At 40.6% G+C, this 23841-nt stretch overlaps 2 protein-coding genes across 2 annotated transcripts in view; one reads left to right on the top strand and one right to left on the bottom strand.

Annotated features, from left to right (window-relative positions):
- arhgap35a (Rho GTPase activating protein 35a) overlaps positions 1-12980 on the bottom strand; it is a 69429-nt gene extending 56449 nt beyond the window's left edge. Inside the window, exon 1 of the mRNA XM_028574217.1 lies at positions 12244-12980. The gene's annotated coding sequence lies outside the window, so the exon portion shown is untranslated. The remainder of the gene's footprint in view (positions 1-12243) is intronic.
- A 2877-nt stretch (positions 12981-15857) lies between these two features.
- ap2s1 (adaptor related protein complex 2 subunit sigma 1) lies at positions 15858-21712 on the top strand. The gene is made up of 5 exons (XM_028574218.1): positions 15858-16027; positions 16605-16754; positions 17236-17349; positions 18822-18881; positions 20065-21712. The coding sequence occupies exons 1-5, from the start codon at positions 16025-16027 to the stop codon at positions 20164-20166; spliced, it is 429 nt and encodes a 142-aa protein (XP_028430019.1). The 5' UTR covers positions 15858-16024; the 3' UTR covers positions 20167-21712.
- Positions 21713-23841: the final 2129 nt, after the last annotated feature.

Raw genomic sequence — 23841 nt, 5'->3', positions numbered from 1 at the left:
CAACACCCAGAAACCAAAGTGGGTTCATCGTCGGTATAGAAAAGACAGAGTGTTGAAATTCAAACCAAGATCAAAAGATATGAATAACAAGGTTTCTCATGTTCCTTGTAAACGTTTTATCTTGAACATGATCAAACCCAGCATATGAATCAAAACTGCTGTGCATGTAAACATACTTCATATAAAAACAACGGTAACAAAAACATTCACCAAACAGATATTTCTGTGGGGTTGGGTTACTATAAATCTTGTTTGGTGAGACACCTCATCACAGCAATAAAACACTTTGAATGAAAAGTGTGTGTGTGTGTGTGTGTGTGTGTGTGTGTGTGTGTGTGTGTGTGTGTGTGTGTGTGTGTGTGTGTGTGTGTGTGTGTGTGTGTGTGTGTCCTCTCCACCTCTTCCTATACTCCCGTAAATTATCAAGCTGGAGTATCGTCACGGCGACAGCAGCATCGTGTGACATCAGACATGCCTGGCTGCCATAAGTCATCGCAGAGTGACTTGTTTAATGTGATTGCGGAGCAGTTGGAGGTAGTTGCAACAAAACACAGGAGGTCACTGGGAGGTTGGCTCCACTCAGCTTTCCATACGAGGCAACATTCCCCTCTTCAGGCTTACAAGTAGACAAAAACACTCCCTTGGTTAAATTCCATCTTTTGTGTCACAAAAATAAAACCCACATGCAAAAAAACAATTCTCTCTAATCCACTACTGAGGCAGGATGTACAGCATTATCTTTTGCGTGATTTCAGACTGGGCAAAGCAAGATGGCTTGTTAAGATTTACAAAGACGCCAGGGGATTGAGGAAAGTGTTCACATACAGATAGGCTGCAATGTGCCAATGTCGTACCAGCAGAAGCCTTAGAGCGAAATCCACAAAGCGTTTTACAGACACAGACTCCTATCATTCACTCCAGGTGCAAGGCCCCTGGGCGGAGAAAATCAGGTCTACTGCAGACACACAAATAGGTGCACAACATGAAGTATTTACATAATAAAAAAGGAAAGAAACAGAAGGAGACAGAAGTAGAGGCCAACAACTACAGAGAGGAGAAGAGGAGAGCGAGGTAGCGATGAAGAGATAAAGTCAAAGCCTGACTGATGATGGTGAAGAGAAAGAGAGTGCGGGACTTGGAACGGAGAGAGAGATGAAGAGAGAGCCGATATCTGATAGAAGGGATTTGCCCTTCCCTGGAACAGTAATTTACTAAAGCCATTCTACAGAGGCCCATCAGTGGCGATCGGCTGGCAGATTACACGACAAAATCTCATCCCTCGCTTTCCCCCCAGCCAATCAGCGCCAGGCAGCGAGCACAGGGCAGAGGATAAAGGGAGGACACAGGAGGGGAGGGGCAAAATTTCCTGTTTCTGTCTGTTGAATTTAGGGAGGCCACATACACAAACATGCACGCAGAATACATACGAGAGATTGGATAGGAGTCGGAGCTATTACCGTTGCATTTTCCCACCCTCAGGACACAGCAGCTAACACTGCTTGGTTGCAAGAGCTGGGGATTTGTCATTTATTAATCAGTTTTCTGCTCTTCTTTCCTCTGCACTCGCTTGTGCTTTTTGCAGTTTGTATCCTGCCCCGAAGGCCGTCACAGCATTCCTCTGTTGGTCCAGTCACTCTCCCATTTCTCTCTCTCTCTCTCTCTCTCTCTCTCTCTCTCTCTCTCTCTCTCTCTCTCTCTCTCTCTCTCTCTCTCTCTCTCTCTCTCTCTCTCTCTCTCTCTCTCTCTCTCTCTCTCTCTCTCTCTCTCTCCATGCACTGCAGAGGCCTGTCAAGTGTGCCCCAGCTGTGCAAGCAGTAGGAGCTGTTTACCATGGTACATCATCAGGGAGCCCCGGGAGCACCGCCCAACATGCTCGCGGAGCTCTCACAACCGCGTTTCGCACATGATGTTGAACAATATATAGGCCCTCTGAACAAGTCAACGACCCAGCGTGCAGTAAAACAACCTTCCCTCACACAGCATGAAAGAAAATCCCAACGCATCTTATTCTTGACAACTATGTAGAAAAAAAACAAGGAAGTTCTGGAGAATACAAAATACTGCTGAATCACAATTCGATAAATTCAAATCTGTCGACCTTGTGGTGTACCAAATGGTTCCAGTACCTCACTCTTACTCACACTCACACAAGCTCTTCTTGGCAATACAGGCATAACCATCGACATCCTGTGTCTCTCTCTTTAGCCCTGGCATGTGAAAAAACTTGCCTCTCTCTGCCATCACTGTTTCCCGTCTTCCCCTTTAGAGCTGCTGCCCAACCTCACAAGACCCCAGAGGATCCCCGGGGGCCCTAAGGAGAGGACAGGCATCACCCACCCATGTCTCCTGTCAACTATGACCTCCGGAGGGAGGAGGGACAGCAAGGGAGGAAAAGGCAAGGCCCTGGATGTTAAACCTGCTCTGTGGTCTAAAAGCTGGACGTAAATACCCTCAGAGTTGCACAATTTGCTAGAATCTGAACCACTATGGCCAAACACTGAGACTGGGGACAGAGAGAGGATGTATTTACATAGTTGTGAAGCAAAAACTGAAATATTGTGGATGGGAGTCTCCGTGATATATGAGCGTGTTGAAATAGTTTGCAGGTCTGACAACAAGGGTGCTCATGTGTAATACGTCAAGTTGTGGTTCAAGGGCAGGTTAAACTAGTCTCAGGCATTTGTTTGGTTCATTCTACCAAAAAAAGCACACAAACAAGAAGTGCCCTGCAATCAAAACAGCTCGACTAAAATAATCCGAGATGTTGATGGCAACACCTAAACTGATGGCTCCGATATACTTTTTGACCCTTTTGTCTTACAATTCTTCACTTTCTACCTCTTTTTTTCTATGAAGTCTTGCTATTTGAAATCCCTTGTTTCCAACTCTTCATCTCTCGGACACACGCCTTGCACAACATATACACAGCAGGTGGTAGAAATAATGGAAGCATCAACATCCCTATAATGATAGCTTCAGTGTCGTTTCTGGCAGAAGTCTGACGGGAAACTGATAAAGGCGAGGTAATTGCCAATTACCGCTATCAAAAGGGATTCTGAATGTTTGCAAGATTACAATGACAGTGAAAGACCCACCATTTGTCCCAGACATGACCAGAATCATGCCTAGCTTTGTTTAAAATCATTACTTTCAAAGATTTCACTGACCTACTCAATACATAATTCATGGTTAAGATAAATCATTACCTTAGCCTGCTCAGACAATACTTCAGTAGAGAAGTAAAATGGACTTCCACAAAAAAACTCAAAACAACTCATTCTTCTCAAGCGGCTTTAATCACTAATTTTCGATTGTGCTTATTGGCAGTGGCTGCGTTTAAAACTTCTAATGGGTATTCTTGGAGGAAGCAGAGACCTATTAACTGCTCTGATAGGACTAAATATTTGTTGGCTTGACTGTAGGCTAGGAAGCTAGAAATACCATTAGCCTGAGTTCACATGTTTCAACATAAGCTGAATTTTTGGATAAACTCTTTTTGTTCAATCTATCCGCCACTGCGATAAGAGAGGATTACTATTATTACTGGTTTAAAAGCACATCAATTCTCTAATAAATCCCTTTTGCATAATGTATCTTGAATGTTATGTCAGTAATGGAGCCAAACATTTAATTATCTAAGATGCACCACAACCACAATACGATGTCTCTGAGCTTGTTTAAGGTCTTTCTTAAGATATGTCTTCTCATTGACCAGATATGATCAACAACGGAGAACAAAAGAAATTGTTAATCAGCATTTACCACAATCATTGCAAGATGAATATGCCAGTAGTCATTCAGAGTCATTAGTGATAAATGCCTTTAAGGAGTAACTGCATGACTGAAAACAAAGCAGCCTGCATGTACAGACACTCTTTGGATAGCTTTTTTTTTTTTTTTTTTTTTTTTTTTTTTTTTAAAAGGGGGACTTTGCCAATTTTCCATTTACAATCTTAGTTTACATTGTACTACACAGCCCGTAAAAACAGTTGCTGGCTCTGTTGGAGCTTGAACCTACTTGGTTGCATTATGGGAAATGTAGGATCCAGTGCTTTAGGAGCTTGACCTAAACTAGAGACAAAACCTCAGTGCCTCTGTTGTAGAAATTGTAAGCATTGTCTTTTAAAAGCGGTCTCTCAAAATCCCCTATATTTATGGAAAGGAATAACCAAATAGTTGAGAGTACCACTTTAATGTAATAATGAATCATTTTCTCATTACTTAAGAAGCTAAATTGAACATTTCATTTTTAAAGATCATATCTACCTGTACAAATAGCAGAATTCAAATGTTAATCCAAAAGTAAAGTGGGAAATGCTGCCTTCCCTCTATACGCCCACTAAAGAGATCCCAACTCTGGCATTACAGTGGAGATAAGATCTCTGTGGAAATCTAAAACTGCTTTGACACTGTAATGGATTTAAAAAATTAACATCCAATACGTCATCTAGAATGGTGGCAATGTTAATGGCTTGCCAATGTTTTGATGTTCATGTTTCACCAGAGGCTCACCTCTCTCCATCTCATTTTCTTTCGGGCAGGCAGTCACATTGATTTAAGCTACAACAGGCCCGGCTCGTCCGGACCTGACAAACTGCATTCCCAACGACCTTTTCCCTCATAGAGCAAAAAGGTTTTCATTCTCTTCTCTCCGATGACTGTGACTAATACAGGCCGTGGTGTGGTGAGGCTGTCCTCTCCCTGAACAACCCTCAAACCAAAAACAACTCGTAGAAATGTTTACATTCTTTTTAACCATGTTTCCCTTACTTTTATCTTCAGAACTTAGGACATACTGTACATGGAAGTCAGCATAGAAACAAAGGAAGAGGCAGGACTCGTGCAGACTCAGGTTTGTGGTTTGTGGGGATTTGCAACCACAGATGATTCATTCAAAGTATTATTAGAAACAGAAACATCAGCAAAAACTATTGTGCGACTGTCTTCATTCTGAAATATTTAACAGTCTCACCTTTGTGACTCGTGAAAAGTAACTTCAATAGGATACACAATTTCACACTTCTACTATAATAGGCATTGTGTGACCTTGACTGTGCTTACAGTTTATTCAGTGTAAATCTGACTGCAACAGGAAGAGTTTTCTAATCTTGAGATGAGAGTATGAAATACATTTTAAATTTAAAAAGCCACAATTGTGAGTAATGGGTGGTGAATTGAGACATTTCTCCAGTTCTCATTGGGAATGTTACAAAATGGTGGATCTCCAGGAGCTGCTGGAGCACTGCAACAGGAAATGAACTCTGACATAAGAGCTATGGACCTTGGGGCCCCAACTGCATCCTGGGAAATATGGCACTGAGAAGAAAAATGACCCATGTCGCCCCCATGGAAAACCCAACTCCGAGCTAAATCCAGTTACAATGCTCTAAAATGGCACACTGGATATAGATCTTTATAGCATTCAAAGCAGCCTTCATCTTATTGCCTCGAGATTCAAGCATTTAGGTGATTCATCACTAAGTCACAAGTATTTATTTAACACAAACACATGTGCTGTTTGGCCAACAACAACAATCAGAGTAACAAGGTCTAAACCAGGCCAACACAGAGACCGGCCTGCTGGCGGCAATCGTGGTCTGTCTTTCTTTCATGCAGATGGACCAACCAGCACCACAATAAAGACAGCCAACAACAGAAAGAAAAGGGGTGATGGTAGATACAGAAAATGACAGAATGACGACCATCTTAAGATAACATAACACTGTACCATTTGGCTTGGGCTGCTTTGGGTGTGCCTCCTCTATCGGTAAAATCCATCTTTTCCCTTTGCTCTCTGTTTTATGGCTGTTTTTCCCAGCAGTGAGACAATAGTATGGACATGATTAGCTAAGTGGTGGCTGGATGACAAGCGGTGGCGCTGCGATCGATAACGGCAGGCCAAGCCATCCGCAGGCTGAGCAGTGCTTACTCATCAGCCCCGGGCTTGCATGAGCCCTTGCTTGGGCCAGAAACTGGGACTGAACCAGATAAGTGATGCAGAGGTGTCCGGGGCTCGCTGCCTGTGATAACAAATGGCTATGAACAGCCACCTTATCTTCTCACCTTAAAGAGGATATGATGTCCACTGTCACACAGCTGCCTAACGGCCAGAACTACTCTGACAGTTATGTTATGAGGGTGAGGAGGGGTCAACCACTGTTGGTTTACATTGTGTGTATGTGTGTGTGTGTACACACATGCATTTTCATACCATGGTGTCCTTATAAGTGAAAGCAGTTAGCCATTTCCAAACTGTCAAAGTTGAGCTGCATCAACCATGAATACTAAACAATAACAGCCACCTAATGATTTGCAAATGTTAAAATGCCTGGGGCAAGCTCCAAGGTAAGAATACCTAAATCACAACATTGTAAAAAAAATGCCCCTTGTCAAAATACAAGGGTTTTGTGCATCCTTGTATATGTGGGAGAGAGAGACAGTGTCAGCACATGTTCACTGGGGGAGATGCCAAAGGCCACCACAGTGGTGGCCAGATCCCCCTAAAGTGGCATCTGAGACAAACATTAGTGACAAGGTGCTGCCCTTCCTGTGTCCCTAACCACAGCTGACAATAACATTGCACTGTGCTCCAAGGACAGAAACTTTGAGGGATGGAGAGAGCCATGGGGACAGACATGGAAATATTCTGTGACAATGTGAAAAAGAGAAGAAAGAAGCATTGGGGCAACAAGAGCAACCGATAGAGCTGAGGAGAAGTTGGAGAAAAACTTGGGGTTGAGTGAGGTACTTTTTAAAGGCCTCTGGTTGTCTGCAGGCCCCTTTTCCCATTTCTCTCCTCTCTACTTCTGTCACTCTCTTTTCTTCTCCGATGCTTATCAGTCTGTGATTACACCTGCTAACTTTAATTAGGAAACATTAGAAGTAGGACGTCTCTCTGCCTCCCACTCTCCACCTCCCTCTTCTCTGTGCTGCAGGTGTACGAAGACACTTCCAATAAGGTTGTCAGAACACTGGGCAGAACAGAAGCAGCATGTAAGAGACATCATGATAAATAGACAACACGGTGGGATAACAAACAAACTAAACATCAAGTTCCTGCGGTGTCAACATGAATTAACCATGAGCATTATCAACATACACGTACCTAAAGTGGTTTTATTTTGACAGGGCACAAACGTAAACCCAAAGAGACAGTGACGACTTACAGTGGTGGGACGATATTTAAATATCGCCACAAACTCTCTTCCTGCACACAGTTTGCCGTTTGTAAACTGCCAAATACTGAAATCATTCCGTCATGTTTCACTAGACACTTAATCTTTTTATGGCTAACGTGTAAAAATGAAAAGAAAAAGCAAATAGCTAGTAGTCAAGTCACACACACACAACCTATTGCTTTCCATTACAATGTTTACAGAACACTTAGAGGAGAGGTGGTGAGGTAAGAATGTTGTAATATTACACCTGACAGGAGCAGCCAGTCTTCATAGATAACACCCCAACCTTAGAGTGTCTCAGTCACACCAAAGTCGCTGTTACAGGAGCCTTTTTTCTCCCTTTCCGGATGAAATTAATCCGACTGATGATACCCAAGGATGTATAACTCCAGCACTAAATAAAATGACTGCACAAGGTGTCCTATTGACATCTTTCACAGTAGGTAATCAGAGAGAAATGTTTCTTCATATATTAAATCCAGCACACCTCTCTCTTCATTTAAACAGGATGGGAAAGGCAAGACGTGCATTGTGCGCTGAGCACCATTATAGCTGGACTGCTGAGCTTCCTACTGAACCAACAAGTTGTATGAGAATACACACAACTACTCCTGCAGCTATTCAACGGAAGAAGGTGTGCCGGCACCCGTGGCACCTGCCGTCTTTCAGAACGGCAAACGTGTGCAGAGTATAGACATTCCGAAAATAAAAACTAAATGGAGAGAGTACTTACACGGCAAACTATCATCTGCATACAGGAAGTGTTTCCAATGGCAATGGCTAGTTTATTCTCATCAAGGTGGTTACATTATTTTTTCTGATTTGGCTATTATTGTGATGATTAGTAGAATAAAGTAGGCTTGTTGCTCTCCTCTGATTCTTCCCTCACTTTTGACCCTCAGCTCTCCTCTCCATGTCCCCACCCCCTAACCACACAACCAGACATCGTAGGTGGACTTCCTACAGGAAACCCAGGGGCGCCACAAGGGAGAATCTCCAGAGAGAAAGTCAAACAATGACACAGGGACTTCTCCTACTGACTAAAGCCCAATTAAGGCAATGAAGCCTGGAGGCTCGAGACTGAGATGAGGGTAGGTCAGCACGACAGGTTAAGACAAAAATGAAAACTAAGTGTTGGGTTAGTGTGGGAAAGGTGTGAGTGTGTGCATGTGTCCACAGACTACAAACATCCTTTAATAGTTGTGTAGGTGGATTTCGGGGCCGTCTCTCTTTGTTCCTGATGGTGAGAGGTTTCTAGTGTCTACAGCCTTTCAAAATCCAAAGTGCAGTCAGCGTAAACACTGACTCACTCGAAAAACAATCAAAGGCTATTATACCCTTAACATTACAATGTAATGGAACATTGTGCATGACAAGCCTCTTTTTTCGGACGCGTCACCTACACAATCTGCAAAACTTGGGAGGACATAACTTTGAAGACACGGTGTTGCCGGTGGTACAAACTTTTTGCTTGCAATCACAGCTGCAGAAGTCCAACCTATTAAACTCTGGGTAGTGGCCTCATTTCATTGGCAGTGACTCAATCATAACATCTCATCTACAGAAGTGCTGAGTCATGGAATTCAGCTGTGGCCAATAGTCAAGCAAGCAGGGTTAGTTATGGCTGTCATTGATTGGTTGATCCCTGAGCACAACACTGAAAGGGCACATACCAGGAACACAGCCTGAAGCAAAAACTGGCAGCTTGCGTTTTACTTTACTCTCTCATTCTTGGAGCTTTTTTTTTTTTTTTTTTTCCTCCTCCAACTGACTACCTACTTTGTTGGGTCACTCCCTCACTGGTCCCAGTTTCTCCCCTCATGTTCCCTCTCTGCAGCTCTTCCAAATTACCATAGTCCATTAGCCTTGTCCCTCTGTTGTGTAATTGTATCTGAAAGAGCAAAACAGGGCCGCGCACGTCCAGAGGTCACCATTCCTCTGTGGCTTACATCCTGGTCCTTCATCTCCATGGTCACCGTGCTTCCAAACACTGTCCTTTTTTTTTTTTTTTTTTTTTCTTCAGGAAGAAATTTGAAGGCTAGTTAAAATCTCAACAGAGCCCTATGGCCACCATTCAAACCATTAATCATATCTAAAGCCCTTACTTTCCACTAGGATTACCCATTAATAATGCATTTGTATTGGAAAAGCAATACCATAATCAGGTGGGCTTGGGATAGAGTGCAAATGCAATCTTTATTACTGATTGATTTCAATAAAAAAAATTACTTTCAGACTTCTTGGGTGAACCATTTGTTATAATAGTGCTTATGCATATGACTACTGGTTATATTTTCTCATCATTTTGTTTCTTTAAAATAAAAACTATAGGCACAACCACCATCGCTGGTTTGTGGTCAGTTCCCTCATACATAATTTGGCCATTCAGGATATGGAGTTCAACTGGCTCTAAAACAGAATAGGGGCAAACTACAGAGGCCTCTATATCAAGCTCTCCCCATCTGCAAATCTGTAATTAGCATGGGAGCTGAAACATTGGGGAGAGAAGGGAACCTCACTTCAACGGAGGCAGGCACACTTTCTAATGGAAATTCAGATACAATCATCCCAGAATGCACTTCTCTCTGCCTAATAATCGGCCACTAGAACAAGGCAGCCATTGAGAGGAAAGGGACTGTAATCTGGTCCACCAAACTCCAAAGCTGCCCGCTATAATTAGCTCCTTTCTCCATCAAACACAGGCTCACACTGACTCACAAGCAAACTTCTCCTGTAATACAAGGAGATTTAGCGAGCGGCACATTTTCAGATGAGTGGGTATATTTTCCATCCTTGGCATATGGAGTCACCCTGCGTTGACAGGTATGCTAGCTGTAAAATCGACAAACAAGTAAGAGGCCAGCGTTTCATTTAGCTGCACAGTGGTTTGTGGAAATAAAAGCCTCGGTTGACATGGAAATAATATGGTATGGGTAACGTTTTTAAATTGAGTGATATTAGAAGCCAGAAACACAACGTTCCTTATCAAAATAACTCACAGCTGGGCTTACTGATTTAGAACATGATTCACACTAAAGGGCTCAAGTACTTAGGATTTTCCCATTTGATTACTGGTTTGGCGTTGAGAAGTCAAGTGAGGACTATTAGAATTAGACTTGATATAAAGAGAGTAGATACAAAGCATGCCAAACCCTGTGTTTATCTGTCCACATAATATGGGACAGAATCTCCCTTCCAGGGCCATCATCAAAGGATGCATCCGCATCTCTGGCCTACATCCTGACGAACAAAGCCTGCCCTCCTCTAATCCCAGGAACATGTTCTAGTCCAGGACTCACAACACGATCCGCAGCCCAGAGGCAGGCAGGCAGACAGACAGACAGGGGTGAGCGGGTATGCTGGTACTAGCCTGCTGCCTGGGCAAATGGCACGGCTATTAGGGGAAGAAGAGGCTTCCTGAAGAGGTGTGACTGCACTGCAAAGGGCCCAATCAAGGAGAGAACAGAAGTGCTGACAGCTGCTAATGCATTTACCTGACAGCAAAGAGACGGTCTTGCCGAGGAAAGTGTGCGTATGCGTGTTTACTCCCTCCACAGTCATCCCAATAAGGTTGATTAAGATCAAAGAGAGATAAACTCAATAGCACACCCAGCAAATGCTGGGTTATGAGTCAACATATTTGCTTGGAGGACCATAAATCTACAACAGAACACCATATATACAGTATCAAATGACAAAGTTCCTGTTATGAAAATGTCCCCTCTATGTGGCAGTGACACAGCAGTGCAGGCCACAGCCCTACTTTGCATCTCCATGTTCAGGCCATATCACAAACCTACACAGACATTCCCCCACTTATGTTACCCTCTGAAATCTTTCACAGTCAATCTTAAATCAATATTCCAAAGGCAGGTAGAACAATCACTTTGGAAATTAAAGTACTAAAGTCCAGTTAAATGACTCTGACAAAAAGGGAGTGGCTATAGCAAGGCAATGACCACTTTGCAGTGACATTAAGCCGTGACACACCGGTGACAAGTTCTGGCACAAAAAATAGATTTATTGTAGTATTAAGTGTTATCATTTGGGCACTTTAATCAGTCTGATCTGTACATCTTAGAACATGGAGGGCTAGACATGGAGCATCTAGACAGTGAGGGTAAATATCCCCACCTGAGACATTTAATTGTTGGAAAAATACACATACGCTGTATATCCTGTTTTAGAAGATTTGTGTCCTTTGTGTGACAGGTACAGTTAAACTGGAACTGAGCGGTTACATCCCGGTAGGGAGTACGCACATTATCTGACTGTGTCACCAGGAAGCCTTGTACATGCAGCTTTGTTGCAAAGTTAGTGGGACATTTAACAAGAGAGTAAACAATCCCTCGTGACTAACATTTCTTATGTTTAAGATCTTATATCATGACCTAAACCTGATTGGAGGGCCACAGTTTGTGGCTACTAAAATGCTAAACATGTCCCCCCCAAAAAAAAGCCCAGGCAGGCAGCTGCATTAGGCAACTTACAACTTCACAAAATTCACTTAAATGTTATTTTAAACCAGGAGATGATCAGAACATTAATAAATACATGAAACATGCAACATCAAACAGTTGCTTGACAGCATAGACCAACCCAAACATCCTATTCCCCCTCTACCAATTGAAAGTCCTTATTGCTCATTATATTCCAGGCATACAGGGGAGTTCCTCCAGGCCTTACAAGATCAATGCATTCCAGGTGTTGTTGTACAAACAATTTTAATGTTTGGACAAGATCCATTTTCATCACCCCCCCGCCTTCTCCTCTGTGAACTTCCCATTTAAACATGCGCAGGGCAACTGTAATCTACATTAGAACATGTTTATGTTTTTATACACCTATGCATGGTCATTAGAATAATCATTAATATCAAAACGCACCGGCCCTCAGGGGGACTGGGGTTGACTCCCAGTTCCTTGTTATTCGCCGCACTTCAAATTAACCCAAGCTTCAATGTAGGGAGGAGGTAAACGCCTTCAAATCTTCTTTTCAACATGGTTTCAAAATGATCTATTCACGTGTATATTTGGTGTAGAAGAAGAGTATCTAGTCTACATACCATAGCATTCCTCCCTCTCTCGTCCACTCCTTCCTTTCTCTTTCTGCTCCTCTGCGACTCACAGCCGGTGAAAGACTTTAAAAAAAAAAAAAAACATACAGACAAAAACACTTCCTACCAGCACTCACATTGATTATTTTCCGCTTCTTTTTTTTTTTTGAATAAACGAATATGTGTCCAATGCTTCCCACATCAAGTGTTCGTTTTCATCAGACTGAAGTTTTCAGAAACGAGATGCATGTCTCTCCCTGTCTGAGGAGAGAGGGGTGGGGGGAGAGAGAAAAACCAACTAAATTCTAGTTGAAATGCTGTTCAAACTCCAGTCTTTTCCCCCCACCCCCGGCTGGAAACGAGGAGAAAAGGGGGGAGGCGTTGTAAAAGCGCTATTTCGGTGTGTTTTTTTCTTCTTGGTTCAGCCACCACGTTGTTTTGACCAATTATTATTTCCTTTGTTGTGTCAAAAAATAAAAAGAGTCCGTATGAAACGCGACCACAAGCTCTGCCTTCATTAACCAAAGAACCGCTTTTCAGTGTAGCTACAACAGCTCGTCCCAAACTGTTGTATTTTCCTTTCTAGCGTTAAGCCCCTTACAGGCTAAATGTGTGACGGTGTGTATAAGTCTATTTTTTTTTCAGCTTCCCAATAATGGCGGACCTCCCGAATCCAGCATCTCCCTCCTATTCACTGAACAGAGAGACAGACAGACAGAGAGAGAGAGTCTCGCCCAGCGGTTCATGGACACAATTACAACTCATAAGCCTACGCACACTGTTTATGGAGAGATTTAAACGTGACTATTACTTTTTTTTTTATTACTTATTACATACAATTTTAAACAAAGTCATATGCAATAGGCCTACAATATGTTACATTAGCCAAAAATGTGGGAAGAAAACTTCTCTCTGAATCCCATAGGCTATTCGTGTTTTTTTTCTTCTGTGCTATTTGGTAACGTTATTTCACGTAAACATGTATTCATCCAAACAGATGTATAATCAGTGGACAAATTAATTAACTTAAAATTAAAGAAATATCTCCAATAATGTCTAAACCATTCATAAAATATGTTTTTTTAAGAATGATCTAAAATGTGAGTAGGCTACTGCATTACAACTAAGGTACTTCTACGTGACTATTTTCATTTTGTCACTTTGCATTTATACTTTTATTACATTTCAGAAGGGCCTACTTATTTTTATTGTTGTCTTCTCTTTGTTTTGTATTGTACCTTTGACAGCTGTAGCTACTCACTTTGATCAACATGTACATGCAAAGCATATGTACAACGTATACAATATAATGTATTATTTTTTTAATATGTAGAAACAAACAACATAAAGTGCATTGTTGCCAGCCATCACATCTACATCACAATCATTTTCCTTCATGTAGAACTGAATAATTTGCTTATGTAAAGCATACAATAACAAAAAAAGGAAGGAGAAGAAGAAAGGAGGAGGTAAAAGGTTAAAATGGGGGTGACAAACCAACTCCCATTTTAATTTTTCACACACAGAATATATACACACAATTTCTCAGTCTTAAAGTAAGTCTTTCCATCTCATGGATCTTAAAATATGCTGAGTAGGTTAAAGTACCCAAGTGTGTATAACAGCCTAACCTATGCCATATTCTGTTGTTTTACTCTTGATACTTTGCATCTCCTTCTTCAGTCAAAGTAACGGATTACTTTTATGTTTAATGTCTGAAGGTTTTATCTTGTGCCTACATCCAGTATGTTCTATTGCGACACTGTTTACGAGCTACAGAAAAAAAAAAGAATGTCTTCATGTCATCATGTTTGTAATTAAGTCACTTAATTTTTTTTTACCTAAAAACGTATCGAGTAGCACAGAGGGAAAATATGTACTACCTTCCTGAGAAAATCCATTATCTCAAAGGTTATAGTCCTAATTATATGTGGTGTGGCCAGCGTCATCCTTTTGGTAAAAGACTTGCTGTGAAGTGTCCTTTGATGATTTCAACCACTAAAAGCATTTAAGTTCCTATGGGGTAGATTTTTTTTCCCCCTCAGGTAGTCAAAGCATCTACTTCCACATACTTAGATATATACTTAGAGGATATTTAAGCCTAAGACACTACATACTGGAAACAATACAGACATAGGTCAGTTAAGATAAAAGCTGTTATAACCTCCTGGGCTGTTGAATAGCAGAACATAAGAAATAATTATTTGTATAGAATTTCTATTATTCCTACAGGAGTTGTAAAATTATAATTTATAAACTTAAGTGCACTATGTTTGCCATGACAGTTTGAAATGTGACCCACCATTGAATACACAGCCAGGCAGCAGGGTTCAAGGCCTACTGCCCTACGTTTGAATAAGTCCACAAGCTTCTGACCAATCACATTTGTCACTGTGTTCTCAGCAATATTTGCATGACCCCAACCACACAGAGCAAGATTAGCAGGGGTCAAAGTTTCTGTTGAATATTCTGCCGATGTTTTACATCCCTCTCTCCTACCACTGTTTTTTCAACATGGTCTGGACCCTATCATAAAACTTTTGCTCATTTTAGCTATTAAATTATGACACATAAGAAGGTTATTTGTGAGATTTCATTGTTATATAAAGATTACCACATGTGTTGTGCTTTTATTACCCTGGACACCTCAGAATTAACACAGCCGCAAACATTATACAACGAAAAAAACTCTACATTTATCGTTTACTCAGGGGTTGCTTTTCCCTTTCATTTTATACGTTTATTCCTTTTCTTATCAACCTTCTCTTGTATTTGCAGCTGAAATATTCCTGGGTCCCAAAGGCAAGCACATTCCTTCACTCACAGTTGTGCAATCCCTGACAATCACAGTTCCCCCATCCCCCTCTGACTCCCTAAACACCCAGAACGCTAGAGAGGCAAGCTGTCCAAGCTGTCTGGGCAATGTTCTGCAGTGAAGGGCTGCCCAAAACAAACCAGTAAACAAACTGAGTGTGTGACTCTGAGTCCTGACTCTGCAGAAAACAACCACAAATGGTTTAACCTCAAGAGGGTGGAAATATACACCGGGATTTCAATTTATTTTTATTCTGCATTGTGTATTAAAGTAATATGGAGGTGTCACAAATGTTGTACTGCGCGCAGACACACACACACACACACACACACACACACACACACACACACACACACACACACACACACACACACACACACACACACACACACACACACGAAAAATTGCTAAAATACAATTTTTAATAGACGAAAACATTTGGTAGCCTATGGTAAAAATACTCTCGTTTGTTGATTGATGATACTGGACAATCTTGTAGTAGGCTATATTAAATTCAATGTAAATAAAAAGTTTAATTGAAAACGTACGTGATAAGTCTGAGTGATGTTACGTATCACATTACAATCTTTAAAATATTTGTCATCCTTACCATAACTTAAAAGCGTTTGTTTAAATTCGACTCATCCTACACATCAACATTTATCTGCTACATAAAATCAGTAACGGCCCTTTTGCTTCTCATGTGATGCAAAGTACGATACAACAAGCGGCACCGCGGAGGGAGGCTGGTTCTTGTAGTGCCATGTAACCTTCCATTGGCTCTAAATATGGCGACGAAAACTACATTCCCCACCATGCAACGCAACTTGGTGTAGCTTTGCACTTCCTCTAGCTCAGGGAAGATAGCGGACAAGCGGTCGAAGAAATTACTGATGTATTTATGTAAAATCGTAGCATAATTGTTCAGGAACGTGCTATTCTGGAGCCTTTTAGGTCCATCTTTAGGAGACGACAATGGTAAATATCTCACAGTTGAACACTGTTCTGTTTTTTCTCATAATAGTAGCGTGTTACCGCTAGCTTGCTAGCATTTGAGAGTTCGCTTGATAAGCCCTTCAGTCATTCAAGAGAAAACGTTAGCTATCTAGCTAGTTCGTTAGCTAACTTACCTTAGCAGGCTAAAGCCACAGATCTGAAGTCACGATGTTTTATCACAGAGACTGGCTACCACTTAACTAGCTCAAATAGATCGCCTGGCAATCATTTTGATTTTGTCTAAGGTCTTGCACAATCATGTTGTCAAAATGAATGGGTGTGGTTTGAGTTAGCTACAGTTAACTTACACGTTAGCTCAAGCTAAACCTTCCAGTATTTTTCAAGCTACAGCTAAATAACTGTAGAGAAATACTGCTAGCTAGACATTCAGATATAGCTACAACTAGATATTAATAACTAACGTCACATTGTATACGAGTGACAGATAGTCGTGTCTGATCTATGAATTATCGGTCCCAAGTCAAGTGACGTATTGCAGTACACTATTTCTGCTGTAATCCCATTTCTCTCTCTATTTTTTTCTAATTTTATCGCATAGATCCGCTTCATCCTCATCCAAAACCGAGCAGGGAAGACACGACTGGCCAAGTGGTACATGCAGTTTGATGATGATGAGAAACAGAAGTTGATTGAGGAAGTGCATGCTGTGGTAACTGTAAGGGATGCCAAGCACACCAACTTTGTGGAGGTATGGGATTAGTCAATATCATATGTATGTATGCATAATCTTTTTTTTGGGGTGGTTCTGTGACATGCCCCAATATGTTTCTTTGTTCATTTGAACCAGAACGTTTTTTCTCAATCCTATTAAGCACCGCATTATAATGACTGGAACCACACTGTCTCAAAAAGGAAAAATAACTGGGTGACTCAAGTGTCCCACATTATTTTCCACTAGCTACCTTAACAAGTCCATTTTCCCAATTTCTGAGGCAATTTAAAAAAAAAAATCCTTTTAACCAATGGGTGGGATTCTAGAGAAATACCCTACCAAAAGAAAACAAATCCTGTTGTGCTGATCAGTTTAATTATAGCTTTTGTTCCAAAGTTATTAGAAATACACTGGGTGTGTTTTACCTTAAAGCCTGGAAGCTTAAATCCAAGCAAAGCTGCTGTTGTCATAATATGAGAGACAACATTAAGAGGCTCTATCTGTGTTGTTCTCACAGTTCAGGAACTTCAAGATCATTTACCGACGTTATGCTGGTCTGTACTTCTGTATTTGTGTGGACGTGACTGATAACAACTTGGCATACCTCGAGGGAATCCATAACTTTGTAGAGGTAACTGACACACACAACACATGATGTATGGACTTAGTAAGTGAACTATGATGATTTACTTCTCATGGTCTGATTGTTTTCAGGAATGTCTGTTAATGATTTCATTAAAACATTTCCCCGTCCTCTACTGTCTTGCAGCTCCTTAATATCAAACCTGCGTTCTTTTGGGTAGTATGGACTGCAGTGTATTATCTAAATGGCTGTGATACATAGCACATCAAGTTTCATCTTCAACAGAATATGGATTATCAGATAGTTGCAAAGACAACAAATGAGTCACAGTTTAGCGTGCCAGTCTTTCAGTACAAATTCATAGAATCAAATTAATTTTACATTATGCCCAGGGTGTGTCATTATTGACTTTGAGCAGTGTTAGATAATGCTAGGTCAAGTGATGCTGGAAATAAGCCTTCAGCAATAAAATAACAAATTGATCACTAATTACAAACCGAGTCTGATAGATGACTGCACAGGCATTGCACAAACACTGAAATGGCTATGGTAATGATTTAGGAGCTAATACTTTTATAATGTGCAAGCATTTTGGTCTGATAAAAACTTTGCAGTTTTTTAATGTCTGTGCCAGCTACTCTATGACCTCCTTTGGCACAGTTGACCCCTGACAGTGCTCAAGTTGGCCCATAAAGTGCTACTGCAGCAAAAACCGCAAACTAAATGCATTTCAGTATTTTCTGCTCATTATTACAAATGTTGCTTGACAGCAGATCTACCAATAATTAAATCTTCTTCTGGGTGTTTTTCTAAGTACTTCATTTTACTTAATTAAAACTGGTTTTCAAAAGTCTGTTCATCAGTGTATGGCAATAAACCAAGATTAGACACAGTATATTTAATTGTGAAAGCTTCATTATTTCAGTTCATAAATTAAACTTTTTCTTCAAACGGTAACCTACTTAAAGTGTAAATCGAGATTAATCAGGGAGTTAACCAGTCAAGCTACTTTCACAAGTATATTCAGGGAGAAAACTATTTTTCATAATGTATTATCTTGTATTAAACATTTACAAAAAACAAATCAATAAAAGTTGGATGGCATGTAACAAACGTCCTGGCCCATATTCTTACACATTATGTTTCCTTAGTGAACTAAGTCACAAGGCTATATGTTGAGTGTGGATTTGTAGGAACGCCGGCGCCAAAGACCTATGACAATGTGGTTTTGATGAAAAATGAGAATTCCAGTGTTCCATTTTAAGAGCTGTATGACCTGGAGTGGGACACATCGATTTAATTAGGCATATTTTAGACGTTGGAGTGAAAACCGGCTTCTTACCATAAAGTGAATGCTGCTGCTACTACAGTGTCACTTTATTCCTGCACTAATGAATCACATTAAGACTATTACCATCCATCTTTATGTCTCCACAGTCGACTATTTGGTTATCTCCTGGCTGCTATTTGATAGAATTTAAAAGTTTGAATTTTTTACTCTTCCTCTCTTTACTGTAAAGGTGCTGAATGAGTATTTCCACAACGTGTGTGAATTGGACCTCGTGTTCAACTTCTACAAGGTAAGGACATTGCAAGGTTATTTTTGCTTTGTGATATTTTCAAATAATTGTGTAATCTCCTCAGAGGAGTACGTAGGGCAGGTGAGAAAACTTTTTCTTTCATTACAATGCCATGGACACACCCTTAGCAGTTATTCAGTAAGATTCTTTTAAATCATTTTAATGAGGGATGGATACTTTTGATAGACGGAAATTAATCTCAACAAGCATCTCTGAACTCTACAACTGCTGCTAGTGTTCTTACTAATTACTTTGTGTCTTAACATCTTCCCACATGCTTAACGTGTTACACTCAGAAAACAACAAATAAGACTGTGTAAGGGACTTCAATTTCATTTGTACAGAGAGTCTGGCCACTCTCCATTGACAAGTGTTAACTTCCTTGAAGGCGGGTACTCTGTTGAAGTTTAAAACTATTGGATCTGCCCAGAGCTGCTCTGGATCTGCCAAAACCAATCGCTACCGTTCGCCTTAGCCAACTCCTTCACCGCTAACGGAGCGAGCTGGAAAATCAAACTGTTCTCGAACTCCGTGGGGAGGAGGGCCACAACATCATGGACACCAACACAACTCAGCAAAGATTGTTCTTGCTCGGGCTTTAACTTCTGGATATTCAGCAGCGTTGCCACAACGGCCCGAATGGCTTCACTCGCATCTTTCTCCGCCGCCGTTACGGAACTACAACTCAAACTAGCGCACGACCTCAACGTCATCGTTCTCAGCCGCTCCCTCTGTTCGCTGATTGGACCGGTAAAGATTTGGTCTGAGAAAACCCGCGAATATACCGCAAAAACCCAGACGATGTACTGAAGGAAAATGAAAATTGGGCGGAAGTACGTAGGAGGGCGGAGCCAGGCTAATGTACTGCTGCTCCTAGGACCAAAACGATTTCACAAGCTCAGCCACTCACTTCTCTCAGGTGTGTGGCATTCAGCAGTTGTTTTTACATTTTGATGGTACGGATGTGGAGGGGAGTAATGACCAGGGCTTAGATGATGACTTGTCAGTGTATAGAACCGTTTTCCAGGAAACCCAAACCTTTCATGTGTAAGGAAGAAGCTAATGTCTCTTTGGTTTCCAGTCCAACAACAACTACATGTGGTTTGTGGTATTTGTAGTTCTATTTTAACCCGGAATCCTTTCCACCCTCTAATGCACTTTTTTTTTTCTTCCCTATTTAAAGGTGTACACGGTGGTGGACGAGATGTTCCTGGCGGGAGAGATCAGGGAGACCAGTCAGACCAAGGTCCTTAAGCAGCTGCTCATGCTCCAGTCGCTTGAGTAGAACGCAGACGACCATCCGTCCTACCGGCCCACTAATCTGCTGCCCTGCCCCCGGTACCTACACCGACCTACTCCCTGTTCCCGTCTCTTCTGGAATTCATTTTCCTGCCTCTATGGAGCAGACTTCACTTCTCACAGAGCTTCAGGAGGGGGTGTTAGAAATGAAAAAAAAATACACAATATTGTTTACATATGGATATATAATATGGACGTTCAGTTAACCTGTTTGTCACAGCAGTCTATATGTTGCAATATTCTGTTTGTTGTACTTCTAATGAAGTCTGCCAGTATTAAAAGGCTGTACATTTCACCATGTTAACATTACATATACCGCCTAAGTTACAATCAACTTCATATTCTGTTCACTTTTTCCAAAGCCAGAGGCTGCAGAAATTAGTGATTTCATGAAGTACCCAGTTAGTCTTGGCATTTCTCTCTCTGTGAGGTGTGGAAACACTGATTTAGATCCACCAGTGTCACAGTGCTCTCTCCTGCCACCCTCGTCCTATCCTCCCCTCATTTAACCTCAACTTTCATTTAATGGCACTACTGTAACTAACCAGCACCATGTATGATGAGTGACTGCCTGAAACAGCTTTGCAGCCATTTCTACAAATGCCTGTAAAGAAAGACCTTGCTAGTGATGGCGGTATTGTCACGCCCTCTGCTAATTTTGTATCTGGATCACAGTATAAGCAAACTACAACTAGAAAGCCCTTTAGAGCAATTGACCCACCACGGAAAGTTCATAATTGAATGGAGTGTACTTAGGATGAGTGCCATTTTGACAGTGTGTTATGGCAACCTGTGCCATGTCAGACATCCTCATGGCTGGTGATGGTAAACAAGTGTCGGGTTATGTTAGCTAAGGCTAAGGTAGCTGCACTCTGGATGATCATTTCTATTGCATTTCAAACGATCTAGATGATTTGATGAAATCATTCATATTAAATGGTGCTTGTTGGTCACACTTTAAACACTTAAAACACAAATGCACTCAGACGTGAAAAAAAAATACCTGGACGTAGATTTTACAAAAAGCAGTACTGTGAAGTTTGCTTCGTATGGCGTGTGTATACATGAGTATCTTGCGTATGTTGAATATTGTGAAATTAACATGCATTCCAGAAAGAGTGGTTCTCGGTCTGAGGAATATTTACTTGTGTAAGATCCATAAATTCCTTTGCCGTTGCGTAAAATACATTGGCTTTTAAATTCCTCCTTCAAGCCTTATGAACTTTAACAAAAAAAAAAAATCCACTTATTAATTTCCATTTGCTGGACTTTAATGTTTATGAAATTACTTGTCACACTCTAATTTTAACCATATTTAGTCACAAAGGTGGTTTCAAATGTTAATGTTGAACTTTATTATTTGTTTTTTTAAATGATTGGCAATTGTGAAATATGTACTGCTTCCCTTCTTGTTCACCTGTGTGAGTTTGTTGACGGAAGATGTTTTTATGTATTACTGTCTCCCAATTCAACAACCCACATTAATACGTCTCATTATATGTAAATAAAATAACGTGATACATGAATATCAACCGTTTCTGCTTCTAATGGCTGAATCTCTATGAAAAAGGGAAATTTATTGAAATTAGATTGACACTCCCATCAAGACTTGTCTTAAAAAAACGTAGTGAATTTCCTAAAAAATCCTGGTAATAAATATTCTCCCTTAACATATTTGTTGGCTCAAGACTAAAAGAAAACCCTTGAGATGACCTGTAGGTGCCAATAGTCTTAAATCAGGGGTCTTGTACGTTTTTTAAGCCAAGGACCCCTTAACTGAAAGAGAGCCAGAGCAGGGACCCCCTACTACATACATTGTATAAAATTAAGTTGCATAATAACATACCTGCAAACTCAGAGCTGAAAAAGGTAATTTAGTTCGGAGCTACACGATTCACATGGATGACATTTTCACATTCAAAACGGCGATTTTTGCCGAAAAGCAACTAGTTGGCAGGTATGTAATAAACCGGGCCTACAATAATGTGTAGGGCAGCCTAAAGCCTTTATACCTTTTTGCATACAATACTAAGTTATTAAAATAGCCTACCAATTGTTGGCATCATTTTACGAATCATGTTTTCATGTTAAACATACATGTAGCACAGGGAACCCTTACGATGAACTGTATGTGGATGGCCCTTAGGGACTACCTTACCTATAGGCCAGCAGTGGGGATTTATTTTCGCTTATATGTTGGATTCATGTTAAGACTTTAATTTTTTTGTAAACTTTAAAAAATTTAAAATTTGGAGATCCCTGTCTTAAATTAAAGGAAACTTAGATTTTTCTATACAATACTTTAGCACCATCTAGTGGTAAAACATCAGTAAACCACAGTAAATGATGCAATTTGGTTATGAGGTCATCCTGACAGCCTATCTAGAATCAATAAATCAGTCAATATATCCACTCCAGCTACATTAAACCACTCTAGCCGCTACTCCATCGACCCAAGAACATAAATCCAGACAATTGGACACAGACGGCATTTACTCTTCATCTTATGAGTCCTTTGATATCCTAACCTCACCCTGACTGCCTCTGAAAGAAATGACTCCACTGAAGAATGAAATATGAGGAAAATGAATCACGTACATGGACTCGATTGTTAAATTTCAGGCTCTGTTAAGTCAGCTGCCTCCTATACACCTGATGTGTTATAAGTTATTGCTCACAGGAGAGTTAAAAAATAAATAAATAAATAAATAAAAGTAGTAAGATTTACCTATGTTCAGGATTGGATGTACTTTCACTCCCTTGGGCAACAAACCAAGCTCTTTAACATGAACCTATAGTCACTTTGAGACAACACACAGATAGCAACATTAACATCCAGGAGACGGGTGAAAAGGACTAACTGAAAAAACAAGCAGTTTACTGGGAATTGCATATTCATTACAATCAATGAGCAACAGTCACCCTAAATAGACAAAATCTTATTTACAGTATAGGTTACTTGAGATGTACAGTAGTATTTTGGGTTGATTACATGACATTAGTTACTAAGCAACAACTGAGTTGGATTGCGTTCACCACATGATTGAATCTAGACAGGAAGTGAAAAAAATGATGCTCTTATGGCTCTCTCTCTATTTTGATGACTGCTTATTATGAACTGTACAATGAATACAGATTAATGCAAGCTGACTCTGGGTCAACAGCATTCAACCATTTGAAGGACTTGAGTGAATATAAATGACTTGGGAATATGAGTGATCGGAGTCGCTGCTGACGGACTCCTACAGCTCAGGAAGTGAACATATCATTTCATCGCTACCTCCACGTCAGCAGCGGGCAATAAACAAACCTCAGACAGCAGCAGTTCTCACTGCTACAGCAGCCTTGTCCTGCGTCAGCATAAACAAGGAAATCAAATGAAGAATCTCAGTTGTTAGTTAGTAAGAAATGATAACATCTACAATTAAAATCTTTATTACAGTATACCGTTCAAGTAAAATAAAATGTACAATTCTATAGTTGCTGCAGCATATATAAACATAACAAAACATCAAAATTCAAAAGTAAAAGTGCACTTGCAGAAGTAGACAAACTATCACACAATGCCAATATTTTATGAAAACTAATAAAAACCTTTGACCACCTGTCTCTTGATATCCTTTACTATCTCATGTTTGCATACCAGCTTTTCCTGTTCAGT

The sequence above is a fragment of the Perca flavescens genome, chromosome 3 (assembly GCF_004354835.1).
Source record: "Perca flavescens isolate YP-PL-M2 chromosome 3, PFLA_1.0, whole genome shotgun sequence".
Lineage (NCBI taxonomy): Eukaryota > Metazoa > Chordata > Actinopteri > Perciformes > Percidae > Perca > Perca flavescens.
This window is presented reverse-complemented; position numbering and strand designations above follow the sequence as displayed.